The following is a 25,100-nucleotide window of genomic DNA, read 5'->3' as shown; positions in this document are numbered from 1 at the left end:
ACTCATTCACTACAGTGGAAGTGATAAAGGAACTGCACACAATCTACTTATTTCACGACTACACTTTAGTGTCAATGCCTGACTCATTTAATCAACACATAAGGAAAGACTGGCTTCTAATGCTACTAAAACTTGACAACATGACAGGTTTCAAAACAGTTATCTGTCAGCAAATGCACGATGTTACCAAACGCTTCTCTGACAGTGGTTCCCAAATGCACACAGACTCACAGTTTGATTCTAGACAAGCACCACTATCCCTAGGAGTTTACCAAAACTCATTCACTACAGTGGAAGTGATAAAGGAACTGCACACAATCTACATATTTCACGACTACACTTTAGTGTCAATGCCTGACTCATTTAATCAACACATAAGCAAAGACTGGCTTCTAATGCTACTAGAACTTGACAACATGACAGGTTTCAAAACAGTTTTCTGTCAGCAAATTCACGATGTTACCAAACGCTTCTCTGACAGTGGTTCCCAAATGTACACAGACTCACAATGTGATTCTAGACTAGCACCAGTATTCCTAGGAGTTTACCAAAACTCATTCACTACAGTGGAAGTGATAAAGGAACTGCACACAATCTACATATTTCACGACTACACTTTAGTGTCAATGCCTGACTCATTTAATCAACACATAAGCAAAGACTGGCTTCTAATGCTACTAGAACTTGACAACATAACAGGTTTCAAAACAGTTTTCTGTCAGCAAATTCACGATGTTACCAAACGCTTCTCTGACAGTGGTTCCCAAATGTACACAGACTCACAACGTGATTCTAGACTAGCACCAGTATTCCTAGGAGTTTACCAAAACTCATTCACTACACTGGAAGAGGTAAGGGAACTGCACACAATCTACATATTTCACGACTGCATTTTAATGTCAATGCCTGACTCATTTAATCAACACATAAGCAAAGACTGGTTTCTAATGCTTTTAAAACTTCACAACATGACAGGTTTCAAAACAGTTTTCAATCAGCAAATACACGATGTTACCAAACGCTTCTCTCACAGTGGTTCCCAAATGCACACAGACTCACAGTGTGATTCTAGACAAGCACCAGTATTCCTAGGAGTTTACCAATACTCATTCACTACAGTGCAAGTGGTAAGGGAACTGCACACAATCTACATATTTCACAACTACACTTTACTGTCAATACCTGACTCATTTAATGAAAGCATAAGCCATAACTGTCTTCTAATGCTACTAAAACTTGACAACATGACAGATTTCAAAACAGTTATCTGTCAGCAAATGCACAATGTTACCAAACGCTTCTCCACAGTGGTTCCCAAATGCACACAGGCTCTCTGTGTGATTCTAGACAAACAACACTATCCCTTGCTCTATACCAAAACATATTTCTTCATCTACCAGGAGTACTACATTTTACTGCAGAAACATAACTCATTTCACAAATTCATAAACAATAAGTGGTTTCTAAATCTACCAAAATATAAGAACTGCATAGTTATCTGTCTACAAACACATGAAAAAACACAAATCCTTATCACAGAATGGTTTCTACATGCACACACACTGTCAATAAGATTGTAGAGAAAAAAAAATACTCCCTACACTTTAGCAGAAAAAATACATTAGGCTGATTACAATAAAAATAGTCTACATACATCCCCTCACAATTAAATAACTCACCTTTCAAGATGTTTTGTAGATTAAGAAGTATATCAGTCACACACCAGATATCAGTCACACACCAGATTTTCTTATACAGAATCTCTGCACTGTGCACCTGTCAGTAAAACCAAAGAATGGGAAAGTTTCCCTCTCATTTTCCACACATAAACATTTAAATATCAAATCACATTCCTTCCCACATAAATTCAAAAGCAAACACACATTTCTATTGGTTAAACATTTCAACCCTTTCCAAATGACATAAACTTCAACCCTTCCCCCAATCTGCCTTCCGCCCGTTACCATAGAAACAGGTCATGGAACACTGTACTGAGCACACAGGTCACAAGTTCAGCACACACAATGTTGCTAATCAAAACAGCAAGTGTGCTTGACTTCTCAACATATCAGCTTATCATATATAATGTTCCTTACAATCTGTTTTTGTTAACCAATAAGAATCAAGCATTTAAAAAACAGAAACATGCACCCTACCTTTCAGTGTAGAAGGTTGTCAAACAACCAATGATTTCTTGTCTTTTTTCAAAATTGCATCTTAGCCACCATTTTAGAAACATCTTACTTTCCAAACTGCCATTTCATTTACAGAGACCATCTGAGTGCATCCAGACCTCCTTACAAGATGCTTACAGTGTGGATTGTGGGACACAGCTATATTTTCTGGAGCCAAAGGTATGCAGAAAACAAAGGCACTCACAAAGACCTAGGTTTGCCAAATGTAGACATTAAATGGATTGGACAGAGAGGGTTAAAGTGGCACCAATTGATGCCATTGGTGAAATCCTTCATGCAAATCCAACACCCTGACCTCATAATAGTGCACTGTGGTGGCAATGACCTAGGCACTTTGACTGGGGTAGGTCTGGAAATGCTTATGAAGGACACCTTTGCACAACTGATTTCACTTTTCCCTAAAACTGCCTTTGTGTATTCTAACATATGCCAAAGGCAGAAATGGAACTGGTCTGATCGTTTTTGTCCACAGATTGAGAAAGCTAGGAAACATGTGAATAAATCTGTTTCTGCTTTTCTCCGAGACTACAGAATGGGGTCCATTTACAATAACAATCTGCGCTTTCATATGCAAGAGATGTATAGGAGAGATGGAGTACACTTTACTGATGAAGGAAACAGAGCCTTCCTCAACAACTTTAGACTCTGTATAGGTACTTACTTATAAGTACCAAAAACTCTCAATTAACCCAACGGCTCCTTTTAGAGCCACTCAAGAACAAAACACTTAAGCTTAATCTTTATCTGCCAACAATTTCATCTTTTTCCCCTTGGATCCGCGAACCCACCGCAAGAGGATCCGTGCATCCAACGCGATAGGATGCGCGCACCGTGCGCGCATTTCGCCGCTTTTTTTTTTTAAAAGGGGGGCCCCAGGGGGTCCTTCTGGGACCCCCTAAGCACCTCTAGAGGGTCAGAGTATTTCCACTCTGCCCCCTTTATATGTTTTACTCACTTATTCCCCTTGCTTCTTCAGCCTCGCTTCTACGGAGGCAGAAAATGACCGCCAACAGTTCCTGGTTTCGAATGTAGAGAGTCGCTCGACAGCCAATTACCTACAGCACGCGGTGGGGAGGGTGCGTGCTCAGTTCGGGGGAGGGTTCGCTTACGGTGCGGGTACGGTCCGCGGATCCTCCGCGGCCATAGATATCACTAACCTTTTTACCCTAATTTCAGGAACTACTGAACAGATTCACACCAAATATGCAAAAGGCACGAGTCCGAACTCAGGACTACCTCTTTGCCAAATTTGGTGTCATTCCGTTCAGCGGTTCGGGCTGTAGCTGCGACAACAGATCCTATGGGAAATTGCATGGGGAAAACGCGTTTTGGGACCCCCCTTTTATCTCGGCCCCTGCTTGACGAATCACCACAAAACGTTCAGGGTAGGAGCGGAGCAGAGCTAGCCAAAAGTTTGGAGAATTTTGCAAAGATTCGTCAATCGGCGCCAATGATATTCCCAATAGAATGTTGCAGATTTCGTATGGAAAATAGATCCTAACTATAACTATCTACTGGCGACCGTCAGTAGATAATATATATATATATATCTATATATATATATATATATTATCTACTGGCGGTCGCCAGTAGATAGTTATAGTTAGGACTTTGTTTCCATAGGAAATCCGCAACATTCTATTTGGGATAACTTTGGCGCCGGTTGACGAATCCTCGCGAAATTTTCAAAATAGGTGGGGCGCTCCGCTCCGCCCCTACCCTGAAAGTCTCGGGGGGATTCGTCAAGCGGGGGCTGAGAAAAAAGGGGGGTCCCAAAACGCATTTTCCCCATGCAATTTTCCATAGGGACCTTTAGTCCAAGGTACAGCCCGAACGGCTGAACAGAATTACTTGAAATTTGGCAGAGAGGTAGTCCTCAGCTCAGGGATGTGCCTTTTGCAGGTGTCAATCTGTTCAGTAGTTCCTGAGAAAATCAAAAGTTAAAACATATATATATGTGGGCGGAGCCTAACCACACATCTCATCCTGAGATCTGATTGGCTGTCAGCACTTCATCCAAGAAGTGTTGGCAGCCATCTTGGGACCAATATACATGATAGCACCTCATTAAAAAGCATTGCAGTTAATAGAAGGTTTTAAGACTTTAGTTACATTATAAATCATTTGTTGATGGTACCATACTCATTTTAGGAAGTGTGGTATGTTCTAAGGTGATTTCACCATGTGAAAAAGCCTTCTGCTGGGATATCATGATTGAGAGAAAAATATTTTCTCATGCTTTTCCCACAGAGGTTTGGAAGGTGATCTATAAGCTAAACTGAGAGCTTATTTCCTGTAAATTCACATTATCTTTCTCAGTCATGTGAGAATGAAGTCTGACATTCTCAGTAAAACATGTACATCCAACAATGGCAGAGACTGTCAGTTGATTCCTTTGTGTTCTACTGCAGCTTCCCAGAGTGTTCCAAAGAACAACTAGAGCGCTAACAGTCCTACTTATGATAAACGTATGGCACACCTGAAGCCATCTTGCTTGGATTAAAGTGGTAACTCTTAAAACATTTAATTTAAAAAGGAACAAAAGGAGGGGGTTCATTTTTCCATAAAAAGTATGATTAGTGCTGCAGAAAGAAAAATTAGGGCACATTTTGAGTGACTTCTCAAATCCTCTTCTATTTCATTAAAAAATTCTGACATGCAGACTGAAACATGCACTTTCAATACCAGCAGCAGTTTTCCCTGGTGAGCAGTAGCTTTACTACAGTGATCTAATGAGCAAAAAGAGTGCTAACATTCTGAATTTATGGCAAATGTGTGACACATCTGAATACCTTCATGATGGAATCAAAGTAAAAAACTGAAAGCATTTCCTACTGAGGAGACTGCAGTACATGAGGAAATTAGGAAACTTCATAACAAATAAATCTCCCAAGATGGCCACCGGAGACAAAAGAGCCCAAATGTAGCCCAAAATCACCCAGATGTAGCCCAAATATAGCCCAATGACAGAAGTGTGCAAAACACTTATTATTCTGTGTTTTTGCAGTGTTATATAGTGCAGACTTGTCAGGTATTGGAGTGCTTTACATGAGCATTGGTTACATCACACAAGAACAAATTCATTTTGGTTGTAGACATGGGGAGACTAAGTAATTTGACCAGAATCACAGAATGTCGAGCTGAAGCAGAAACTCCAACCTGGTTCCCCAGTTGCAAAGTCTGCAGTTCTGGAAGTAACACCACATCCTCTCCCCTAAGTGCAACATTTAATCAAGTGGTCAACTGGATAAAAAAACATAAAGACAACAAATAATTTAAAAGTGCTTTGTCGCTATTTGAAAACTCAGAAAATATGTCCTTATTTTAGTCTTTTAGAGCACTAACCATAATTTTGATGCCAATAAGACCCTCTCATATATGTAATTTCTAAAGGAAATGCTCTAGGTATTACAGTTTTGATTACATCAAGATGACGTCAGGCGTTCCACACTTTTGTAATGAATATAGAATGTTAGCAATCTAGTTGTTCATTAGGATACTGTTGAGAGGCAGAGGCCAGGGGCACGGACTCTGAAAATTGAAGGCAGGTAGGAGGGTGCAAAGGCAACAATTTAACCACACTGAGCAGGCAGGAAGGGCCGTGGCAGCACAACAGACTATGGAGGGCAGTGGAAAGGGGGGCAGGGGCAACAAACCAACAATACAGGACTTGCAAGAGAGGCTGTGGCAATGTAATAGACAATTGTGGGCAGAAGGAAGAGGCAATGGTAGTACAACCATACATGCCAACAGACCCGATTCAGCCAGGAAACGTCCAATGTTTTTAAGCTCAAATGGGCTTTATTTGATCTGTCTCCTGTCTACAATCTCCTCTTTTTCAATGTAACTCAAAGGGGAAAATCAATACCCCAGTTTTTTTTCAAAATCTCCCTCTTACCAAGTTCAAAATGTTCGCAAGTATGGTACATTGGATCATGGAAGGAAATGGGGTAGGGACATGGACTTGGATAACAGAGGACAGGAGGGACATGGAGAGGTGCACCAAACTGACCCTGCAGGGCAGGCATCAGGGTTTGCAGCAGCACAATACACCACACAGGGCATGCGGGACGGGAGTGCAGCACAACAATCCATAGAAAGCAAGAGGGAGGGGACAGGACCATGCACATGGCAACAGAGAACAGAGGGGCAAGAGGCAATGGTAGCTAGCTGACCATAATGGACAGACAGGAGAGAAAGCTGCAGCATAACCGACCATAAAGGGCAGGAGGGACGGATCAGGGGCATTACAATGGAACAGACAAGTCAGGAGGGAGGGAGTAGGGGTCTGCACATGTAAACAGAGGGCTGGGGGCAAGGGGGCATGGTAGGAGCAGCAAGATAGCCATGGAGGTCAGGCAGGATGGGCACTAGAAGCAAGACACACCATGAAGAGCAACAGCGAGACTGTGATGGCATACAGACAGACCATGGAGGGAAGGTGGAAGGGGGTCAGGGGCAGCTAACTGACCACACAGGGAAGGTGGGAGGGGCCATGGCAGCACAGAAGACCATGCATGGCAAGTGGGAGGGTTAGTGGCACAATGGCTATGATGGGTAAGAAGGAGGGTGCAGGGGCATGCACAAAGGACGATGGAGGATAGAAGGGAGGGTCAGGACCTGTGCACAGATAAGAAATTTCAGGGGAAGGGGCCTCACAACAGACCGCACGGGGCAGGCAGGAGGAGCAGTTGCAGCACAACAGACCAGGGAGGGCAGAAGGGTGTGGCAGTACAATGGACCATGTAGGACAGGAGGAAGAGGATAGGGGCATGGCATGTGGACAGGCAGGGTGGAGGTGGCAGGGACAGGTTACAGTCATCTGACAATGCTAGGCAGGTGGGAGGGGAGTGGCAGCTCAACAGAACACTCAGAGTAGATAGGAGTGGCAGGTCCATGGAACATGGTGGGCAAAAAGGATGGAGCAGGGGCATGCACAAAGACATCGGAGGGCAGGGGGAAGGAGAATAGGGGCAGCAAGCTAAGCACAGAGTTTAAGCAGGAGGTCAATGATGGGGCATAGAATTGGGCAATGGAGGGCAGGAGGAGTGGACTGGTACATCATACTAAATTGAGGGCAGTGGCAGCACATCAGACCATGCATGGCAGGAGGGAGGTGGCTAGTCCATGGATTCACACAACAGAGGATAGGGAGGAGGGGGATGGGGCAGCAAGCTAACTGTTCAGAGAAGGCGGGTTTTAGGAGCTTTATTGTTTTTAAAACGTGTGTCTGTGCGAACTACTTAAAATATGAACAAGTATGCAGCATAATCTCACTTTTATTCAGGAAGAAGAGGACGTTTGTGACTGTGACTCTGGGTTCACTTGGCAGAAACACCCCCTGACCCTCCACCCCCTATCGCAAAATGTAATGCCCGTGAAAAGGGTAGGTGAACACAGTGTTATATAGAACATAGTCCTGAGAGCACGATTGAAAATGAAAACTAGATATAGTGTATGGTATAAACTATGCACCAAAAAGTGTGATATAAGATGAACCGGGCGTGAAATATAATATGCAATACATTGTGCGCAATGACAGATTCATTGGAGAGCGCGAGATAGCACAGGCACTAGCGCGTGCTATGCAATATGCGCCTTGGAGTGTAATATGCACAGGGCAGTGTTGTGTAACCTAACTAGTCTCTAAAGTTGTAATATAAAATATGTGCTGGGGAGTGTAACGTTGCATATGCACTGTGACAAAGATATGGATCCCAGATTGTAAAATGTATGGCATAGCACTGTGCGTTATAACATAGGCATCGAGGAAGGCACGTTAGATGGGGCAATATAACCCGTGCGAAGACAAGTGTGGCATGACATATTCACGGGGTGGTGTTACAGTGCACATGGGCTAGAGAGTGTCATAGCATATGCACTAGCTAGTGGAATACAACACAGAGGTGTGTGGCACTCAGCAGGCAATGGTGGGTGTAACACAGCATTGGGCTCTGCCAGGAGTGCGCTGTGACTCTCAAGTGATGTTCGTCCCCTTTCCAGAGAGTAAAATAAAAAGTATTACACATCTGGCAGTGGATGTGTGTTTTATTAACCGTGAGGGGGGTTTCTTGCATAGTTTTGGTCGAAATTTTGTCGAATCCCCTTTGAATGGCTTGGTGTGCATGTGTATTAAATGTGCCCGTCAATAGCTACCCATGTTTGTATAAATAAACGACAAGGGTGTCTACCGGGATTAGGCACGGTAGGGCATCAGACATGTCAGAGCTTCACTAGTGGTGTAAATACATTCCACGTGGATTCATTGTATGCATAGTCGCCTTTTAATGAATTCACGCAAATCGTCATGGTGATAGGTACGTACGGTTTGTCCAGCATGTCCTAGGTGTGTCTATAAATATATATTTTTTAAAAATAATAAAAAACAGTGGCCGGCCCTGGGGATTGGGGTCAAAAAAATATAATTAGCAGACAGGCCCTGGGGGATGGGGTCATCAGGGCCAATAAATTAGAATAAGAAGGGGAACCACACAGCCCCCCTTCTTAAAAAATGAAAATAAATAAAAGACTGGCATCGTGCCGGTGGCCACGCCCCCTCCTTGCAGCACTCTGCAAACGTGCCCCCTGGCGAATTGTAAGTTGGGGAATTAATTCCTCTTCAATACTGAGGGTCCCTGAGGGCCAACTAGCCCAACAGGCATCTCCAGTATGCGCCGGGGAGCTGCGCTGCAGACAGGTGTTCTGAGGCCAAGCCCCTTTTTACACCTCTCTGCAACGCAGCTCTGTAGCACTTACTGGAAGTACCTATTGGTCTAGTTTGACCCTAGGGGCCCTTAGGATTCAAGGGGACTTAATCTCTCAACTTAGAACAGCCACAGGGCGCGTTTACACAGTGGTGAAGGGAGGGGACGGGGCCTGAGGTGACGTGTGCAAACACGCACTATGGCACGTTTTAAATTGGGGATATAATTTCCCTTCAATACTGAGGGCCCCTGGGGGCTAACTAGCCCACCAAGTGCTTCCAGTAAGCGCCACTGAGCTGCATTGCAGAGAGGTGGTCCAGGCCGTGCCACTTTTTACACCTCTCTGCAACGCAGCTCTGTGGCACTTACTGGAGGTACCTAGTGGGCTAGTTGGACCCTAGGGACCCTCAGGATTCAAATGAACTTAATCTCCCAACTAAAAACGGACACAGGGCGTGTTTACACAGTGGTGAAGGGAGGGGACAGGGCCTGAGTTAATGTGTGCAAAAACGCCCTGTGGCCTGTTTTAAGAGGTAGTTTTAATCCCCCTGTCCTATTATATACTAGGGGCTTACAGAGGAGGTCATGCTAATCACAGGGGGACCCCAACGCATAATGTTCCCTAGTGTGTGTAGGTGTTTTCACTGTATTCTAAGTGTCTTTTAACATAGCACTGGCTCTAGGACTGGTTAGTCAGACTCAGTTACCACCAGTATCCGTCTGAAAAAGTTGAGGGTACAGGATGATTTTGCAACAAGGCTTCTTTCTGCTCTTCTTTTTGTTCTTTCTGCACGTTATCCTTCTTCCTGCACTTTTCTTCGTCTTTGAGGACTTCTGTTGCTTCTTTCTGCACTTCTTTTTTTTCTTTCTGTGCATTTTTTCTTCTTTCTTCACATGTCCTATCTCTGTAGGCATAGTTAGAAATTAGCATTTAAAAAACCTTTGAAATTCACAGAAAAAACCATAGGTTTCAGGCACGTTATAGTTAGGAATTAGCATTTAAAAAACCTCAGAAATTCACTGAAAAAACCATAGGTTTCAGGGGTGTTATAGTTAGCTGGACTTTTCACTTGTACAAAACCATTGAAATTCCCCCGTTATAGTTAGTTCAGCTAACTATAACTCGCGCGCCCGCAATGCACTGCTGATGACGTCACATATTACATCACTCATGACATGGTCAGTGACATCACTCATGACATCACTGATGACATCTCAAATGACATCACTGATGACATCACTGATGACATCATCCTTGTGATAGTGTGGCAGACCTCCTCTCACCCTAATATAACCTTTGATACACACATTCAAAAATAGAGACTAAAATGTTCAAAACAATGGACATACCAATACCAGTTACAACAACCTCTTCAGTAATTCTAAGATCCACATACACATCCACTCATTCACCAACAGTCCTATACAGTCACTCATACATGTACTCACTCATCATATGTACTCATACACCTATACATCCTGTTACACAATGCCACTCATCCATAGAGTTACTCACACACATAGTCACTCATGCTAATAAAGAATCAAACATACATTTACTTGCATATATAGTTATACACACACCACCACACTTACTTCTACGGAAACTTACACATACTTAGTCTTTTAAACAATCACTTATAGAAACACATACTTATTCATACAGGAACTCTTTCAATCTCTCACTCTCACATATACTCACTTATATACACCAATAGTCACATATACTAGTTTAAAACATATGTAGTTACTCATAAAGACACTATTGAGACAGTCATTCACTCACTAACACACCCATACACACACTCATCCACCCATACAGTCCTGCACACATGCTGTCTTCAACACATACAAACAGTGAGTCACTCATTCATGCACCTATGCACTACGTAATACCCCCCACCGAACCATGCAGACACTCAGACTGATACTCAAAAAACCAACTAATAACCTATATAGACACCCATGTAGCTACTCATCAACCCATGCAGCCACTTATACACAAAGTGAGAGACTGATACAGATATTTACATATTTAAACATTACTCGCTAAGCCATGTATTCACTATGATACACTTAATCAGTCAGTTACACAATCAATTTTTCAAAAACAAATCATCCATTTAGACACTTATATACCCATTTATTCTTCCATCGACCTTGAGATATACATATATAAAACATATTTAATTTTCAGAAATACACACATTCACTGGATGATGTCATCAGTGATGTCATCAGTGATGTCATTTGAGATTTCATCAGTGATGTCATCAGTGATGTCACTGACCATGTCATGAGTGATGTAATATGTGACGTCATCAGCAGTGCATTGCGGGCGCGCGAGTTATAGTTAGCTGAACTAACTATAACGGGGGAATTTCAATGGTTTTGTACAAGTGAAAAGTCCAGCTAACTATAACACCCCTGAACCCTATGGTTTTTTCAGTGAATATATATATATATATATATATATATATATATATATATATATATATATATATATATATATATATATATATATATATATATATATATTTCAAAAGTTACCCCTTCCGGTGGAGGGCGCACTCGGGATCGCTCCTCATTACAGGTAGGTGTGGCAGCCACATCCTCATTATTTTGGCCAACGCGTTTCGGGCAGGGACGCCCTTCTTCTTGGGCCATAGCTGTAGATGACGACAAAGAAGCACTGTCAGTAAAAATCCCTCTTTTATTTCTATAATCAGCATGTTAATCATCACCCAATGTCTTCTGGGACTGGTAGTGCAAAATGTCTAACCCATGTGGGCGTCGTCAAAGTCACTTCTTAAACAATCAAAATGGGATAAAAGGTGCTGTCCGCCTCACTGTACAATATATTTGGCAGCTCCCGCTCCACTCAAACTGTACAATCCAAACAGCAAGCAGACCCGCGTGGCTCCGGGGGTGGAGCTCCAATGTAGCAGCGGCCACACAGGAATTGCCTCTTCCGTGTAGCTGACCAATTCAAACAGCACACGGACCCACGAGGCACAGGCGGTGGTGCACCTCCGTGACCAAGGGCTGGTCACTAATTTGTTTTCAAAAGTTACCCCTTCCGGTGGAGGGCGCACTCGGGATCGCTCCTCATTACAGGTAGGTGTGGCAGCCACATCCTCATTATTTTGGCCGACGCGTTTCGGGCAGGGACGCCCTTCTTCTTGGGCCATAGCTGTAGATGACGACAAAGAAGCACTGTCAGTAAAAATCCCTCTTTTATTTCTATAATCAGCATGTTAATCATCACCCAATGTATTCTGGGACTGGTAGTGCAAAATGTCTAACCCATGTGGGCGTCGTCAAAGTCACTTCTTAAACAATCAAAATGGCTTAAAAAACCATAGGTTTCACACATGTTATAGTTAGCTGGGCATTTCACTCATGAAAAACCAATGAAATTTCCCCGTTACAGTTAGTGCAGGCAACTATAACTCACGCGACCGCAATCCTCTGCTGATGACGTCAGATATTACATCACTGATGACATATGTGTCTTTCTGAAAAAAATAAATTTGTAATATATGTATAGCTAAAAATTAATGGAAGAAGACATGGGTAAATAAGTGTCTAAATACAGTGATGTAATATCTGACGTCATCAGCAGAGGATTGCGGTCGCGTGAGTTATAGTTGCCTGCACTAACTATAACGGGGGAATTTCATTGGTTTTTCACGAGTGAAATGCCCAGCTAACTATAACATGTGTGAAACCTATGGTTTTTTAAGTGAATATATATATATATATATATATATGTATGTATATATATATATATATATATCTCAAAGCTCCAAGGTTCCCACCTGTGGAGACGCACTCTGACATCCACTGCAGCAACCGTCATGAGGATGAGGTAAAAGCCGGATCGGCGGGCGGATCCCACCAATGGGCCTCAAATCGCACATCCGGCTTGTCAATCCTCCATGGATGCCTCCACATTGAGACTCCGTGATTTGGAGCTCCGTGATCCCAAATTTCCGGGTGATGGGTCTCCCGCGGCTGGGAGGCCACGTAAAAATCAAAGCTCCAAGGTTCCCACCTGTGGAGACGCACTCTGACATCCACTGCAGCAACCTTCATGAGGTAAAAGCCGGATCGGCGGGCGGATCCAGTTTACAGCATGCCTGTCGATTCACTCCTGACGCATTTTGTGCTCATTGCACTCTTCAGAGGCGCGACAGTCATTTTGGCATAGAGGCCACACCTCCCACTTAAAAATATGAGCCTGCCAATGGGTGACTCAAATGAGTCCGCGTTGGTTTGTGGGTCTTGTAGTGTGTGCCTCAGTTGTGTGCCACTGTCTGAGACGTTTCAAGCCCACCAATGGGCCTCCATTCACACATCCGGCTTGTCAATCCTCCATGGATGCCTCCACATTGAGACTCCGTAATTCGTAGCTCCGTGGCCCAAAATGTCCGGGTGGTGCATCTCCCGCGGCTGGGAGGCCGCGTAAAAATCAAAAGCTATATATATTTTCACAGAAAGAAGCAAAGGCTACAGGGACGTTAGTTAGGATGACATTTCACTCATACAAAGTACAAAACAAGAGAAATTCAACCGTCATAGTTAGCTGAGCTAACTATAACTTGCGCCCCCGCAATGCACTGCTTATAAGCTCACATATTACATCACTCATTACATCATCAGTGACATCACTGATGACATCTCGAATACAATCACTGATGACATCAGTGATGACATCATCCAGTGAGTCTGAGTGTTTTTTAAAAGTTTATGAGCGTTAAATATATATGCCAATGTGTATTGGTGAAACAGTGGGTGTATGAGTGTCTGCAAAATTGAGTGATTAGGTGTATCAGTGAATGTATGGGTGTGTGACTGTGTGAATGTGTGTATCTGTCTGTCAGTTGATGTCTAAGTGGGTGCATAAGTGTGTTAGTGGATACATGAATGACTATATGGGTGATTGATTGGTTGTCTGACTATGTCTATGGTTGTCTGGGTGTCTGTGTTTGTGGGTGAGGAGGTGTGTGACTGCCTGTATGGATCAGTGAGTGGGTGAGTCAGTTACTGTATGGGATACTGTTGCATGTGTGTGAAGTTGTATGGGTGAGTTAGTGTCTGTATGGCTGTGTCGGTGATTGAGTGCATGTGTCAGTATGGGTGAGTAACTCAGTATGTGAAAGGCAGTATACATGAGTGACAGGGTATATGAGTGAATGTATGCATGAGTGAGTAAATGTGAGAGTGGCTATATGATGAGTGGATGCTTCTGTCAGTGACTGTAGAGCTGAGTGTGTATGTGTTACTATTTGTATGAGTAAGTAAGTGGGTGAGTGTATAACTGTTTGGGTGAATAAGTGTCTGTATGGGTGAGTGTCTAGGTGTGTGAGTAGTTCTATGGGTAACTCACTCAGTGTGTGAGCGCCTGTATGGCTTTATGAGTGGATATGTCAATGGATGTATTAGTGAGTGAATGGGTCTATGAGTGGCAGTATGGGTGAGCGAGTGGATGGGTGACTAGATCAGTGAATAAGTGGGTGGGTGTGTAAGTACTGGTGTGGCTTTTTGAATGGGTTTCTGAATGGCTGTGTGGGAATGGCAGTGGGTATATAAATGATTCTATAAGGGTGTGAGTGGGTGCGTCAGAGATGCTGTGGATGATGTCATCACTGATGTCATCAGTGATGTCATTAGAGATGTCATCAGTGATGTCACTGACAGTGTCATGAGTGATGTAATGTGTAAGGTCATAAATAGTGCATTGCGGGGGCGTGAGCTATAGTTAGCTCAGCTAGCTATAACGGCTGAATTTTTCTAGTTTTGTACGAGTGAAATGCCAGCCTAAATAGAACGTCCCTGTAACCTTTGTTTTTTCTGTGAATTTCTCAGGTTTTTTAAATGTTAATTCCTAACTATAACGACCCTGAAGTCTGTGGTTTTTTCAGTGAATTTCTAAGGTTTTGCAAATGCTAATTCCTAACTATAACGTCCCTGAAACCGTTGTTTTTTCCTGAGAATTTCTAAGGTTTTTTAACTAGCAGTCACATTTGCATAGTGGTGAAGAAAAAGGGCTGGACCTCCAACTAGCTCTCAGGAATTCCACTGCTTAGGACTTATAGGAGCTACCAGGAGGGTTTCTTGGCCCCCAAGGTCCCTCTGCAGTAAAGTGGACTTCATCCCCCAACCAATAGTGTGCCAGGAGGCACATTTGCAGACTGGTGGAAAAAGGGGGGCCTGGCCTCCGAACACCTCTTAGCAATCCCACAGTGTGGGATTCAATGGAGGTAACAAGAAGAGTGGTTCCCCCAAGGACTTCCTTGTGGGCCAACTACCCATTTAGATTTTAACAGAACAACTAAAGTTTGTGATGAAAGAGCAGAAAACTGTCCCTTTTCAGTCTTGATTCATTTGTTAAAGAAATGCTGAAATGCACAGTCCATGTCAACATATTCTGTGTTTTCATCTCTGTTAATATCTCTCACAGGTCAGAGGAACAACTTGTGGTACCAAAGGTTCATCTATGGAGGATCATAATACCATCTCTCCGAGTTCTGCTGAAATGGAAGAATACTTTGAAGACCTTAAAACCACAGACAGAGACTATGCTCCTCAGACTTCAATTCTACTGGCCCAGTCCTATGGCCTCTTGTTCATTTGTTTATTTGGACTGGTTGGGAATGGAATGACTCTCTGGTACCTCATGGTTTGCATCGCCAGAACATATTTTACCACATACATTTTAAACTTGTCCATTGCTGATTTTATATTTCTTCTCTCCTTTTCCTTCATGATCATCCTGCTTTATCTGTTGCCTCTACACGGATTCATTGTGATATCTTTTCCCTTCTACATCATAATGTTTATAACTGCGTTTGGGTATCAGACCAGTCTGTACCTCCTCACCGCCATCAGTGTGGAGAGGTGCCTCTCTATTGTTTACCCAATTTGGTATCGATGTCAACGTCCTAGCTACCAGACCACCATTGTGTGCATCATTGTATGGGCTTTTTCCTGTATGTTGGCTGCAACTGAAACTTTGTTTGCTTTTACATATGGAATCTCTAAAGAATTTTACATATTTGAGGCTGTTTTATATTTTTTAATTTTAACACCTGTAATGTTTCTATCCAATCTGGCCCTGCTCAGCAAAATGTGCAAGAAATCACAGAGGCGCCGCAGCATGAGGCCCTCCATCCTCATTCTCATCACCGTCCTTACATTTCTTTCCCTCTCGGTGGTAATCTGTCTATTTACTTTTCTTTTTCTTTTTGATCTTCTCACTATGCCACCTGCATTTGTGATGGTTCAAAGTTACTGCTTCTGCATTAACAGTAGCATCAACCCTATACTATACTTTCTAGTGGGCAGTCTCCGGCGGCGGGGAAGCAAGACCACCATAAAGCGGGCCCTTCAGAAGGCTTTTCAAGATGAGTCTCAACTAACTCAGGATGAAGATGAAGATGTTCCTCAACAAGCGTGTCTCAGTATGCGCTCTCCACTTTAGCGCAAGTGTGGCATTCCAAATTTATCTTAGATGGAAGAGATTATGCATCAGTTCAACACCAAATGTGTGTGGTGGGTTAGATAGGTGAAGGTCCTGGAGATAAAGGAACAATAAAATTGAACTGTGGTTCTTATGTTCACTTAAAGCTTGTGATCACTAGACCATCTGTGATGTAGTGGCAGCATTACCTGGTGATAAATGCTTGTAAGTAGTTGAAACAAACACACTAATTAAGACTGCTTTGAGAGATCATAGGTTTGTGGGTTATATTCACTCTGGACATTTAAGAAACTATGTCTTAAGGTCCTAATACTAGTGTTCACTGATCTAAAAACTTTAACCAAAAAAATTATAGTCCACCTAAATGGAAGATGGTCGAGAAAAGCTACATGAATGAATTACTTTTTATGAATTCCTTCTTTTTATCATTTGCAAACTTTTCTAAAGTTTTGTTGCTGTCCAAAAAATGAAATTGTCAGATAGAGTGCTATTCAAGCGTGGAGTAGTACACTGATGCAGTGGTCATGTTTCCTCTTTTTTAATGACCAAGGATTTTAGACTGAAAAAATGAGGATTGTTCAAACAAGTGCTATCAAATGTCTTCATGAATTCATTTCAACTTTATTACCTCCAAAATTGTGTGGCACTTCACATGCGACCTGTTACTTCGGCCTACATTTATTGCACACTATGAATGCGAATTGTGCGGGGTCAGAATTAATGAGGTACAATAAATAGCACCTAATGGAGTTTGTCCGCAATAATGGGAACTGTTAGCCCTGGCATCCTCGGTGTGGTTTCTCCTGACTTTTTGCCTCCTGTCCTGACCTCCTGTTTTGCTGACATAATTGTTGCTGGCTTTAGGATTCTGAGCAGTTTACCACAGCTAACCAGTGCTTAAGTGTATACGCTCTGTACTCTAAACATGATAACATTAGTTTATCCACAATTGGCATATTTAATTGATTTGTACGTCCCTAGTACAGTGCACTATACGTGTCCAGGGCTGGTAAATTAAATACTAGTTGTGGGCCTGCAGCACGGATTGTGCCACCCACTCAGTAGCCCTTTAAACATATACCATACCTGCCATTGCAGAGCCTGTGTGTGCAGTTTTAAACTGTCATTTCGACCTAGCAAGTTAACCTACAACTATGCAGAGGACTAATATGTAACACTATTTGCAAACCTACTGAACTTTTATGTTAGATTTGTTACAAAATGTATTCTTAACTATTTGGGAATTCTGTGTAAACTATTGTTTTGATGATACTTACTTTGTGATGTTTTGAATAAACTTCAATAAAGCTCTGACTTTACCTTGCTGTTTCCTTATGGTTCTGAGGGCTTTGGGAGGAAGGTGAGACATTTATAGATAAGTCTCTTCGGTGTCTTTCATACCATTGACTGATCTTTGTGCTATCGGATCAGCTGCATAAATATCAGAAGGGATCCCAAGCTATTTCAGAGTGATCATGTGCTGGATCTCCAAACATTTTTACCTGGTGCTATTCACTGTCCTTGGTGGTTAGTTAAGGCTGTGCTTGGTTCAAATGCCTTCTGCCACTGTATTATCGAAGCACGTTTCCGAATTTGATAATGTGTGGCAAGAATGTTTATGCATACTTCTTGTGTGGCATTTTGTCCAGCGGTGATGTTTTCTGTTGTATTTTTACTGCTTTGGTTTTGTACAATAATAGTGTAATGTGATGTTGTGTTGTATTGTCATTGAGTTATGTTTTACTGTGCTTTTCTCTGTTAGGTTTTAATTGTGTGGTTTTGTTACCTTGCTTTTGTTGTTCATTTATGTTCTCTTGTTTACTTGATATGTCAACTGATGGTTATACTTTTCCAGCTGAAAGCAGCACATGATTTAAAATTTTCTCTGGCAAGTAACCATTTACCGTCTCTGAATGGAAGTAAAATTATGCTGTTACAGTTCTCCAATTATTTAAGACAAGACTCAACCCAAAACTGGGGCAGAGTTGTGAATTAAATTCATTACTTGAAGTGCTTACTCTCTCTGACACAGCCCAAGGCCTTTGTTGTGACTGAGGGGGTCCCACTAGAATGTCTTTCTGCCCACGCATAATATGTTATTTTTGGGATTCACCAGCATTGTCACGACTAGGGGCCCTGCTTCTGTGCCTCCTCGTGGGGGGAAGTTGAAGTTTGGATGGGAAGTCTCTTCATTCTGAACATTGTGTTGGACCTGTCTACCTCAGTGCTTAATTTGTAGAATAATAAGTGCCAGGGCACTAAGCAGGAGACCATTGCAACTTGCACCACCCATCGCCCCCATCAAGGCTGCCAAAACAACTGCTAACCATCTCTCTTGCCTGCAAGTGCGACAGTTCAGATTATTCCAGGTCCCCAAAACTAAAGGAATGGCCGGGGAGGCGGGTATTAGTAATATTTAATGTGTATTAAATTCATAAACAATCATTGTTTTGCTCAAACTCTAAATTAGATGAGTAGCACCACCATGTGGCAGACTGTCCTAAGTGCGGTGTTGAAAATGAAGTGCCAGTGCCAAGCAACTGGAAACCACGGCTCAAATTAAGCACTGGTCTACCTGCCACCAAATCAGCTCCAAAAACATTGTATATATTTCCAGCTTGTTGGTGGTGATCATATCACAGTTGCCCTTGAGGAATTTGCCTCCATATTACCCACAGAGGACATGTTATTTCTTGTTTCAGCTGCATTATAACTACTGAGGCTCCTGCTTGCAAGCCTCAGGAAGGCTTCTGGAGCGGGGGACATTGATTTGCAGGGCATGTTGTGAGGCTGTATTTAGGACGTGGTAAGTCTAATATCAATGGAAAAAGAAATGTAAAGACTGAGATAACTGCTACGTCATTTAGAGTAAAGAACTCCTCTCTAGATAAAATCTCCATGTATGTATAAATGTCATGGTTGTATGTCAATTATTTCGGGGATTGCCTGGCACACTTATGATGTCATTAAATCTCGTGAGCACTCAATGTCTTTTAATCAAACACTTATGGCAAGTCAGAGTACATAAGACTAGTGAATGACATTGCTAAGGCCTGATGTCTGGGCAGGGCTTGTAGCGGCAGATAAGGAATGAATACACAACGGACGACAGAGGCCTGATGCCTATCAGAAAGACTCGAGGAAGTAGGGTTTAACGGCTGATTTGGGCTCCCGGACAGATATATCTGGATGAGAGTGGTTCCAACTTACTGCAGGGGCCCCTTCTCTACCACCAAGTTTGTGCTCAACGGTCATCTTGCAGATAATGACTGTACTCCACGCAATCTTGCTGCAGAAGATGGTGCTGTTCTGATCCAGTGAGAGATTTCTTTCTTTTTTCCAAGACATTTTATCGGATTTTACATATAGAAAAATAACACAAAGTCAAAAAGAAATCAAGAATACCCCCTCATAACATATAACAACTTCGCATGAGGAATAAGGCTAAAAAAGGCAGGATATGACAGCATAAAGTTGACGTGGACCACTTAGTCTTACCCATCACACAATAAGTACCGGGAGCGACACCGGTGACGAGGGTGTCTTGGGAGAGCCCCCCCTTGTCAACCAAACGCAATGACTACAAGGATCTGTGACAGTAAAACAGTGGTCTATGGGTTGCCCGAAAGATATGCCACCATGGGCAGCCGAAGTACATCAAACCTATAGTCCATATTGCGAGGCTCCATGCTGACTTTCATAAGGCTCTGAGTGACCACAGTCGGCCCAACCACTCTTGCATGGAGGGGACTATTGTGGTCCTCCAGCGTAGAGCAAAGAGTTGTTTCGCCGCCTGTAGCATATTAAATATTATTCTCCAGTCCACCTTGGGTAGGATCACAATGTCCGCAGGTCAGAGGCCCAGGATTATATCACGTTTCAGAGGGTATCCCACCACCCTCTTGATGTGGCTAAGGATCTCTTTCCAGTAACATGACAGGTTGGGACAGGAGGACCACCATACATGCAGATAATCCCCTTCCATTGATCATCCGCTCACCAGGGCCAGACTGGCCGTAGCGGGCACCGGGCATTTCCCCGGTGGGCAGGAGGGATGAGGGCCAGTTTTGTGCCCATGGGGGGCGGTTTTGTCACTGCGGGACGGTTTTACACCTGTGCTGCAATACCGCCCCCCTGTATCAAAAGCGGGAGCCGTGCTTCTTGCTAGCACTCCCCACGATCCAAGGGCCGGTCGGTTGCTGTTCCCAGTCTGGCCCTGCGACTCACTGTGCATCAGTCATACTGTACATCTGGTGGAGCTTAACTGGCGTAATGCACCACATCATCACAATCACGTACATCATTTCTCTATTTTATACGCTCTTACAGAGTAAGGGAGTATCAAATCATAATTTCTCCCATACAGCTCTAGGGATGGTATTACCAAGTGCCTTCGACCACTGGTTCATGTAGGGCCAGTCTGAGATGACTAAGAGCAATGCATTGATGCGAGTTATTAAGCCTTCTGGGTCACTATATTTGGTGAATAATGTCTCCAAGGCTTTTAAGGAATGGGTGGCTGATTGTTTGCTGGCTGGGTGGTGGGCCCAGTGTTGGAGCTGAAAGTATCTCAGGCACTCAGTTTCATGTAACTGTTAGGACCGTTTGCATTGCAGGGAATTGTGAATGCCCCTGCCCTCAAAAAGGTAATGTAAAATTATACACCCTTCCCCCTTGTCCAATTGTGTGAAAATTCCTTTGATCTTGCCCAACAAGAGTATAAACAAGAAAGGGAAAGACGTTTGCCCACTGCCCCTGGTGTATGTCCCATTTGTTTGATTTAGTTCTGAGAATCTCTGAGACGAGCAACCCGTGGTTCTAATGCGTTTAGGGAGCCAGGGGACAGACCATGGAGCACGTCCCAAGACCCCCGCGCCCATGTGGACCCAGTGGAGCTCAGTTTCATACAACGACCACTCAAAGAAGATGTGGCGTTGGGACGCTTGGTGATACTTCCATGTGTCCAGGAGGCCAAGGCTGCCAGACAGTCTGGGGGCCCTCGTTATTTCCCCTGATACACGCGCCTTATTTCCACCCAGATGAATCTATCAATATCTCTCTGCAAATTGTAGAGATCACTTTCTGGGAGCGCTAGCGCTTGGACTACTACCCTACCCAACCACGAGACATACAAGTGCCTCTTCCTATGGCGGTCAGTCCTTATAGCATCTGGCAGTCAGGGGTAATTGGCAGCATATAGCATGTGAAACAGTGGCATGCGATACATTCCCAGATATCTTAGCTTTTTCCCCGGGGCCCATCAGAAAGGAGCAAAAGATGCCACCCAGCCATCACCTCTTGAAGAAATCCCACCCCAAACATCTCCCATTTGGCTACGGTCACCATGAACCTGGGTACCTTCTCGAAACTCTCCAGGAGGTCCAGACCTGAGGAATCAACTGTAGTGAATCTGTTAGAGAGAGGAGGATATAATTGGTAAACAATTGTATAATGTGTTTTTCTCCCGAGAAGGGCACACCCCCAATAGCCTTATTCCGCCATATGACACCCACAAGTGCCTTGACAGCTATGACAAATAGCAGCGGTGAAAGCGGGCAGCCCTGTCTGGTCCCTCTCCTAAAAGGGATCTCTCCGAGGTTTCCACATTCACCAGGACTCGGGCCATAGGGTTCTGATAGCTGGCGCCCAACCTGGTCAGCATCTGGGGGCCGAAGCCCACTATCTCCAGGACCCTGCTGATAATTGGACAGCTGCCCCTGTGAAACATTTTCTCAGCGTCCAAGGACAGAATCAGTATCTGCAGCTCCCAGAAGTTAGCTTTCGCTATTGAATGCAAGGTTCTCCTTTTTTTAAATGTATTTTTATATAGCGCGAACTTGACCCAAAGGTATCAGAGCGCTTTACATGAGCACCAGTTGTGTTACACAAGGACACATTCATTTTTGTTAGGCGTGGCGAGATTAAGTGATTTGCCCAGAATCACAGGATGTTGAGCATCATTGCCGAAACTGGAACCCTGTTCCCCAGATTTGAGATCGACAGCACTGGCCATTAGGCCACATCGTCTCTTAATATTGTCAGCGGCCTGTCTATGGTGGACAAAACCTGATTGATCTGGGTCAGTAAGGTATGGTATAAAAGGGGGAGTTCTGCTTGCTATTAGCATTGCGAAAAATTGTTATATCAGAAATCAGTAATGCTATGGGCCGTTATGCCCTGCATTCGTCAGCAGGCTTCCTGGGTTTATAAATTAACGTGATAGTGGCTACAGCCATCAGTGGAGAGACCATATGAGAGGATAAGAAGGAATTAAAGAGGGTCACTAGATGTGAAACCAGAATGACAATATTTATAACAAACAATTTGTGAGGCCATCAGCCCTGGTGCTATGCCTGGGTGCAGATCCGCGATGGACCTCGCAACCTCCTCTTCCTTGATTAGTTCTTCTAAGTGAAGGGGGGAGGATGTTGCCTAAGGGCTAGATTGGTAGATGTCGAAGCTGGGGAACTGGGTGTGAGTCTCGGCAGTGATTCGCAACATACTGTGACTCTGGGCAGATCACTTAATCTCCCTGCCCTACCAAAAAATGGATGTGTCCTGAATGGATCAGCGCATTCTCTAAGGGCATGTAATGGCCGAACAAAATCAGATACTCCGGGGCAGCTTACATTCAACAGAGTAGGCCAAGCTTCCCTGTTGGATTATATCCTAGTGAAAACAGGAGCATGGCAAAAGGTCTGCGATTTTTCCATTGTGAGGAGGCAGGATAGTGACCACAACACACTGATTTTGGTTTTGAAGTCGCTGGACTAGAGTTATTCCAACTCCTTAACAACCCCTACGAATGTGAATAGTGCAATAACTTTAACAAACAATAGAAGGAAAGTTAGGTGGGGACACATACAACAATCGTCTCACAAGCTGGCACAAGTCTATCAGCTAGCAACTCCAATAATGACAAAAATGTGGGAGGCATCTTCTGCGGAGGGTTTGCCACTGGACATAGAGAAGGCAGCTAAAATTCATTTGGAGCTAACTTCAAAATTGGAAGATATATTTTATTCAGTGGTGTGTAGTAGGGTAAAAACCCAGTTTTAACGCACTTGGTTTAACGCCAAATGTCGTAAAGCCAAGCAGGCCCTAATGGATGCTGTGAAGGTGAAGGACAAGCAACAAATTAAATTAACCCGGGCACTGTATAAAGTGACCATCCAGTAGGAAAAAAAACCTGGGAATTAGATAGATGGAAAACTCTCAAGACCGCATTGAATAGTAAAGATTTAAAGGCTTTTTGGGCAATAGTGAGTTCTGGTGATATGGAAGGGAAGCCAGCCATTGAGCCAAATATTGCCTCTGAAGCTTGGGAGACTCATTTCCAGTCCCTCTATTCCAACAAGGAAGGCCCGATTATCAACACAGACCCTCTAGAATTATCTTTCGAACCATACCAGGGGGCGGATGTGGAGAACACTATGATTGAAGTGAGAAATGCCATCGATAAACTCCAGAGTAACAAAGCACCAAGTCTGGATAAACTACCAGGGGACCTCTTTTGGGAGGAACCAAAAATTTGGGGACCATACTTGTGGGCCCTATTTAATGCCATTATGAATGGCATGGATCCTCCTGATACTTGGCGAGAGCAGAAATAGTTCCAGTCTATAAAAAAGGCTGTCCCCTTTTACCCACTAATTATAGGCCGATCAGTTTAATCAACATAACTCAAAAACTTTTTGCACGGGTTCTCCTTGATCGCCTACAGGTTTGGATGGAAGAAGAAAAGATTCCTAGTCCCTATCAAGCCGGCTTCAGAAAAAACATCTCAACCGTTGACCAGATATTTAGACTCCAACTTCTCTTCTGGAAAGCGGTGGCATTAGAGGGTGACAGCCTCTAGCTTATATTTGTAGATCTGAAGTCGGCCTTTGATCTTAAACCCAGGGAGAAACTCTGGAATGTGCTTAGAGAGCTGGGGATCCCATCCTCCCTCCTTAGCATTATAGTGAGGCTCCATGCAGAAAATTTTGCGCAAGTGAGATATGGAAAATACGGTGAACTTACCCCCCGCTTCTCTGTCAATAAAGGGGTACGACAGGGTTGTGTTTTAGCCCCTACTTTATTCTGTTTATTTATTAATGTGCTTATTGACCAACTCAGAAAGGTCTAGGACAATGATGTCCCCAGGCTAGCTTCTGGGAAGGTCCCAGCGATGATGTTTGCTGATAACACCCTTCTACTTTCAAAATCACCAATGGGAATTCAGCGCATCCTTGATAGCTTTGACGTCTTCTGCAAGACTCAGGGGTTGGAGATAAATACATCAAAGACCAAATACATGGTCTTTAACCCTCCTAATACGTCTCGCCCCAATCCATCTTTGAATGGCACCCCCCTCGAAAGAGTGTCGGTCTTCGACTACTTGGGTGTCACTCTGACCGAATATTTGGAATGGGGGCCACAGATGGCCAAAGCTAGTCTTAAGCTAGCTCAGACAGTGGGTGGGCTTATGAAATTACACAGAACCTCTTCATTTAAGAAGCTGGACCAGCAGTTGAAATTTATAAAACTCAAGCGCGTGGTGCTACACTGTATGGGGCAGAACTTTGGGGGCATCGCTCTACCACTAGTTTGACCAAGGTGGAGAATAATTTTATGAGGCAGTTATTAGGCCTTCCCCTCAATAACTCCCTCATCCCCTTATGCTTGAATCTGGGTATTAGGCCCATTAATGAAGAGATTGCCCTCAGGCCCGTG

At 43.6% G+C, this 25,100-nt stretch overlaps 1 protein-coding gene across 1 annotated transcript in view; it reads left to right on the top strand.

Annotated features, from left to right (window-relative positions):
* Window positions 1-17,572, top strand: part of LOC146772763 (mas-related G protein-coupled receptor member H-like) — a 189,740-nt gene extending 172,168 nt beyond the window's left edge. The window contains exon 2 of the mRNA XM_085637463.1: window positions 15,366-17,572. Coding sequence (XP_085493589.1) covers window positions 15,402-16,385 — 984 coding nt within the window. The 5' untranslated portion in view covers window positions 15,366-15,401 and the 3' untranslated portion in view covers window positions 16,386-17,572. The remainder of the gene's footprint in view (window positions 1-15,365) is intronic.
* The last annotated feature ends 7,528 nt before the right edge of the window (window positions 17,573-25,100 follow it).

This window comes from Triturus cristatus, chromosome 12 (genome assembly GCF_964204655.1).
Source record: "Triturus cristatus chromosome 12, aTriCri1.1, whole genome shotgun sequence".
In the NCBI taxonomy this organism is placed as follows: domain Eukaryota; kingdom Metazoa; phylum Chordata; class Amphibia; order Caudata; family Salamandridae; genus Triturus; species Triturus cristatus.
Note: the sequence above shows the minus strand (reverse complement) of the source record. Positions and strands in the feature narration are given on the sequence as shown.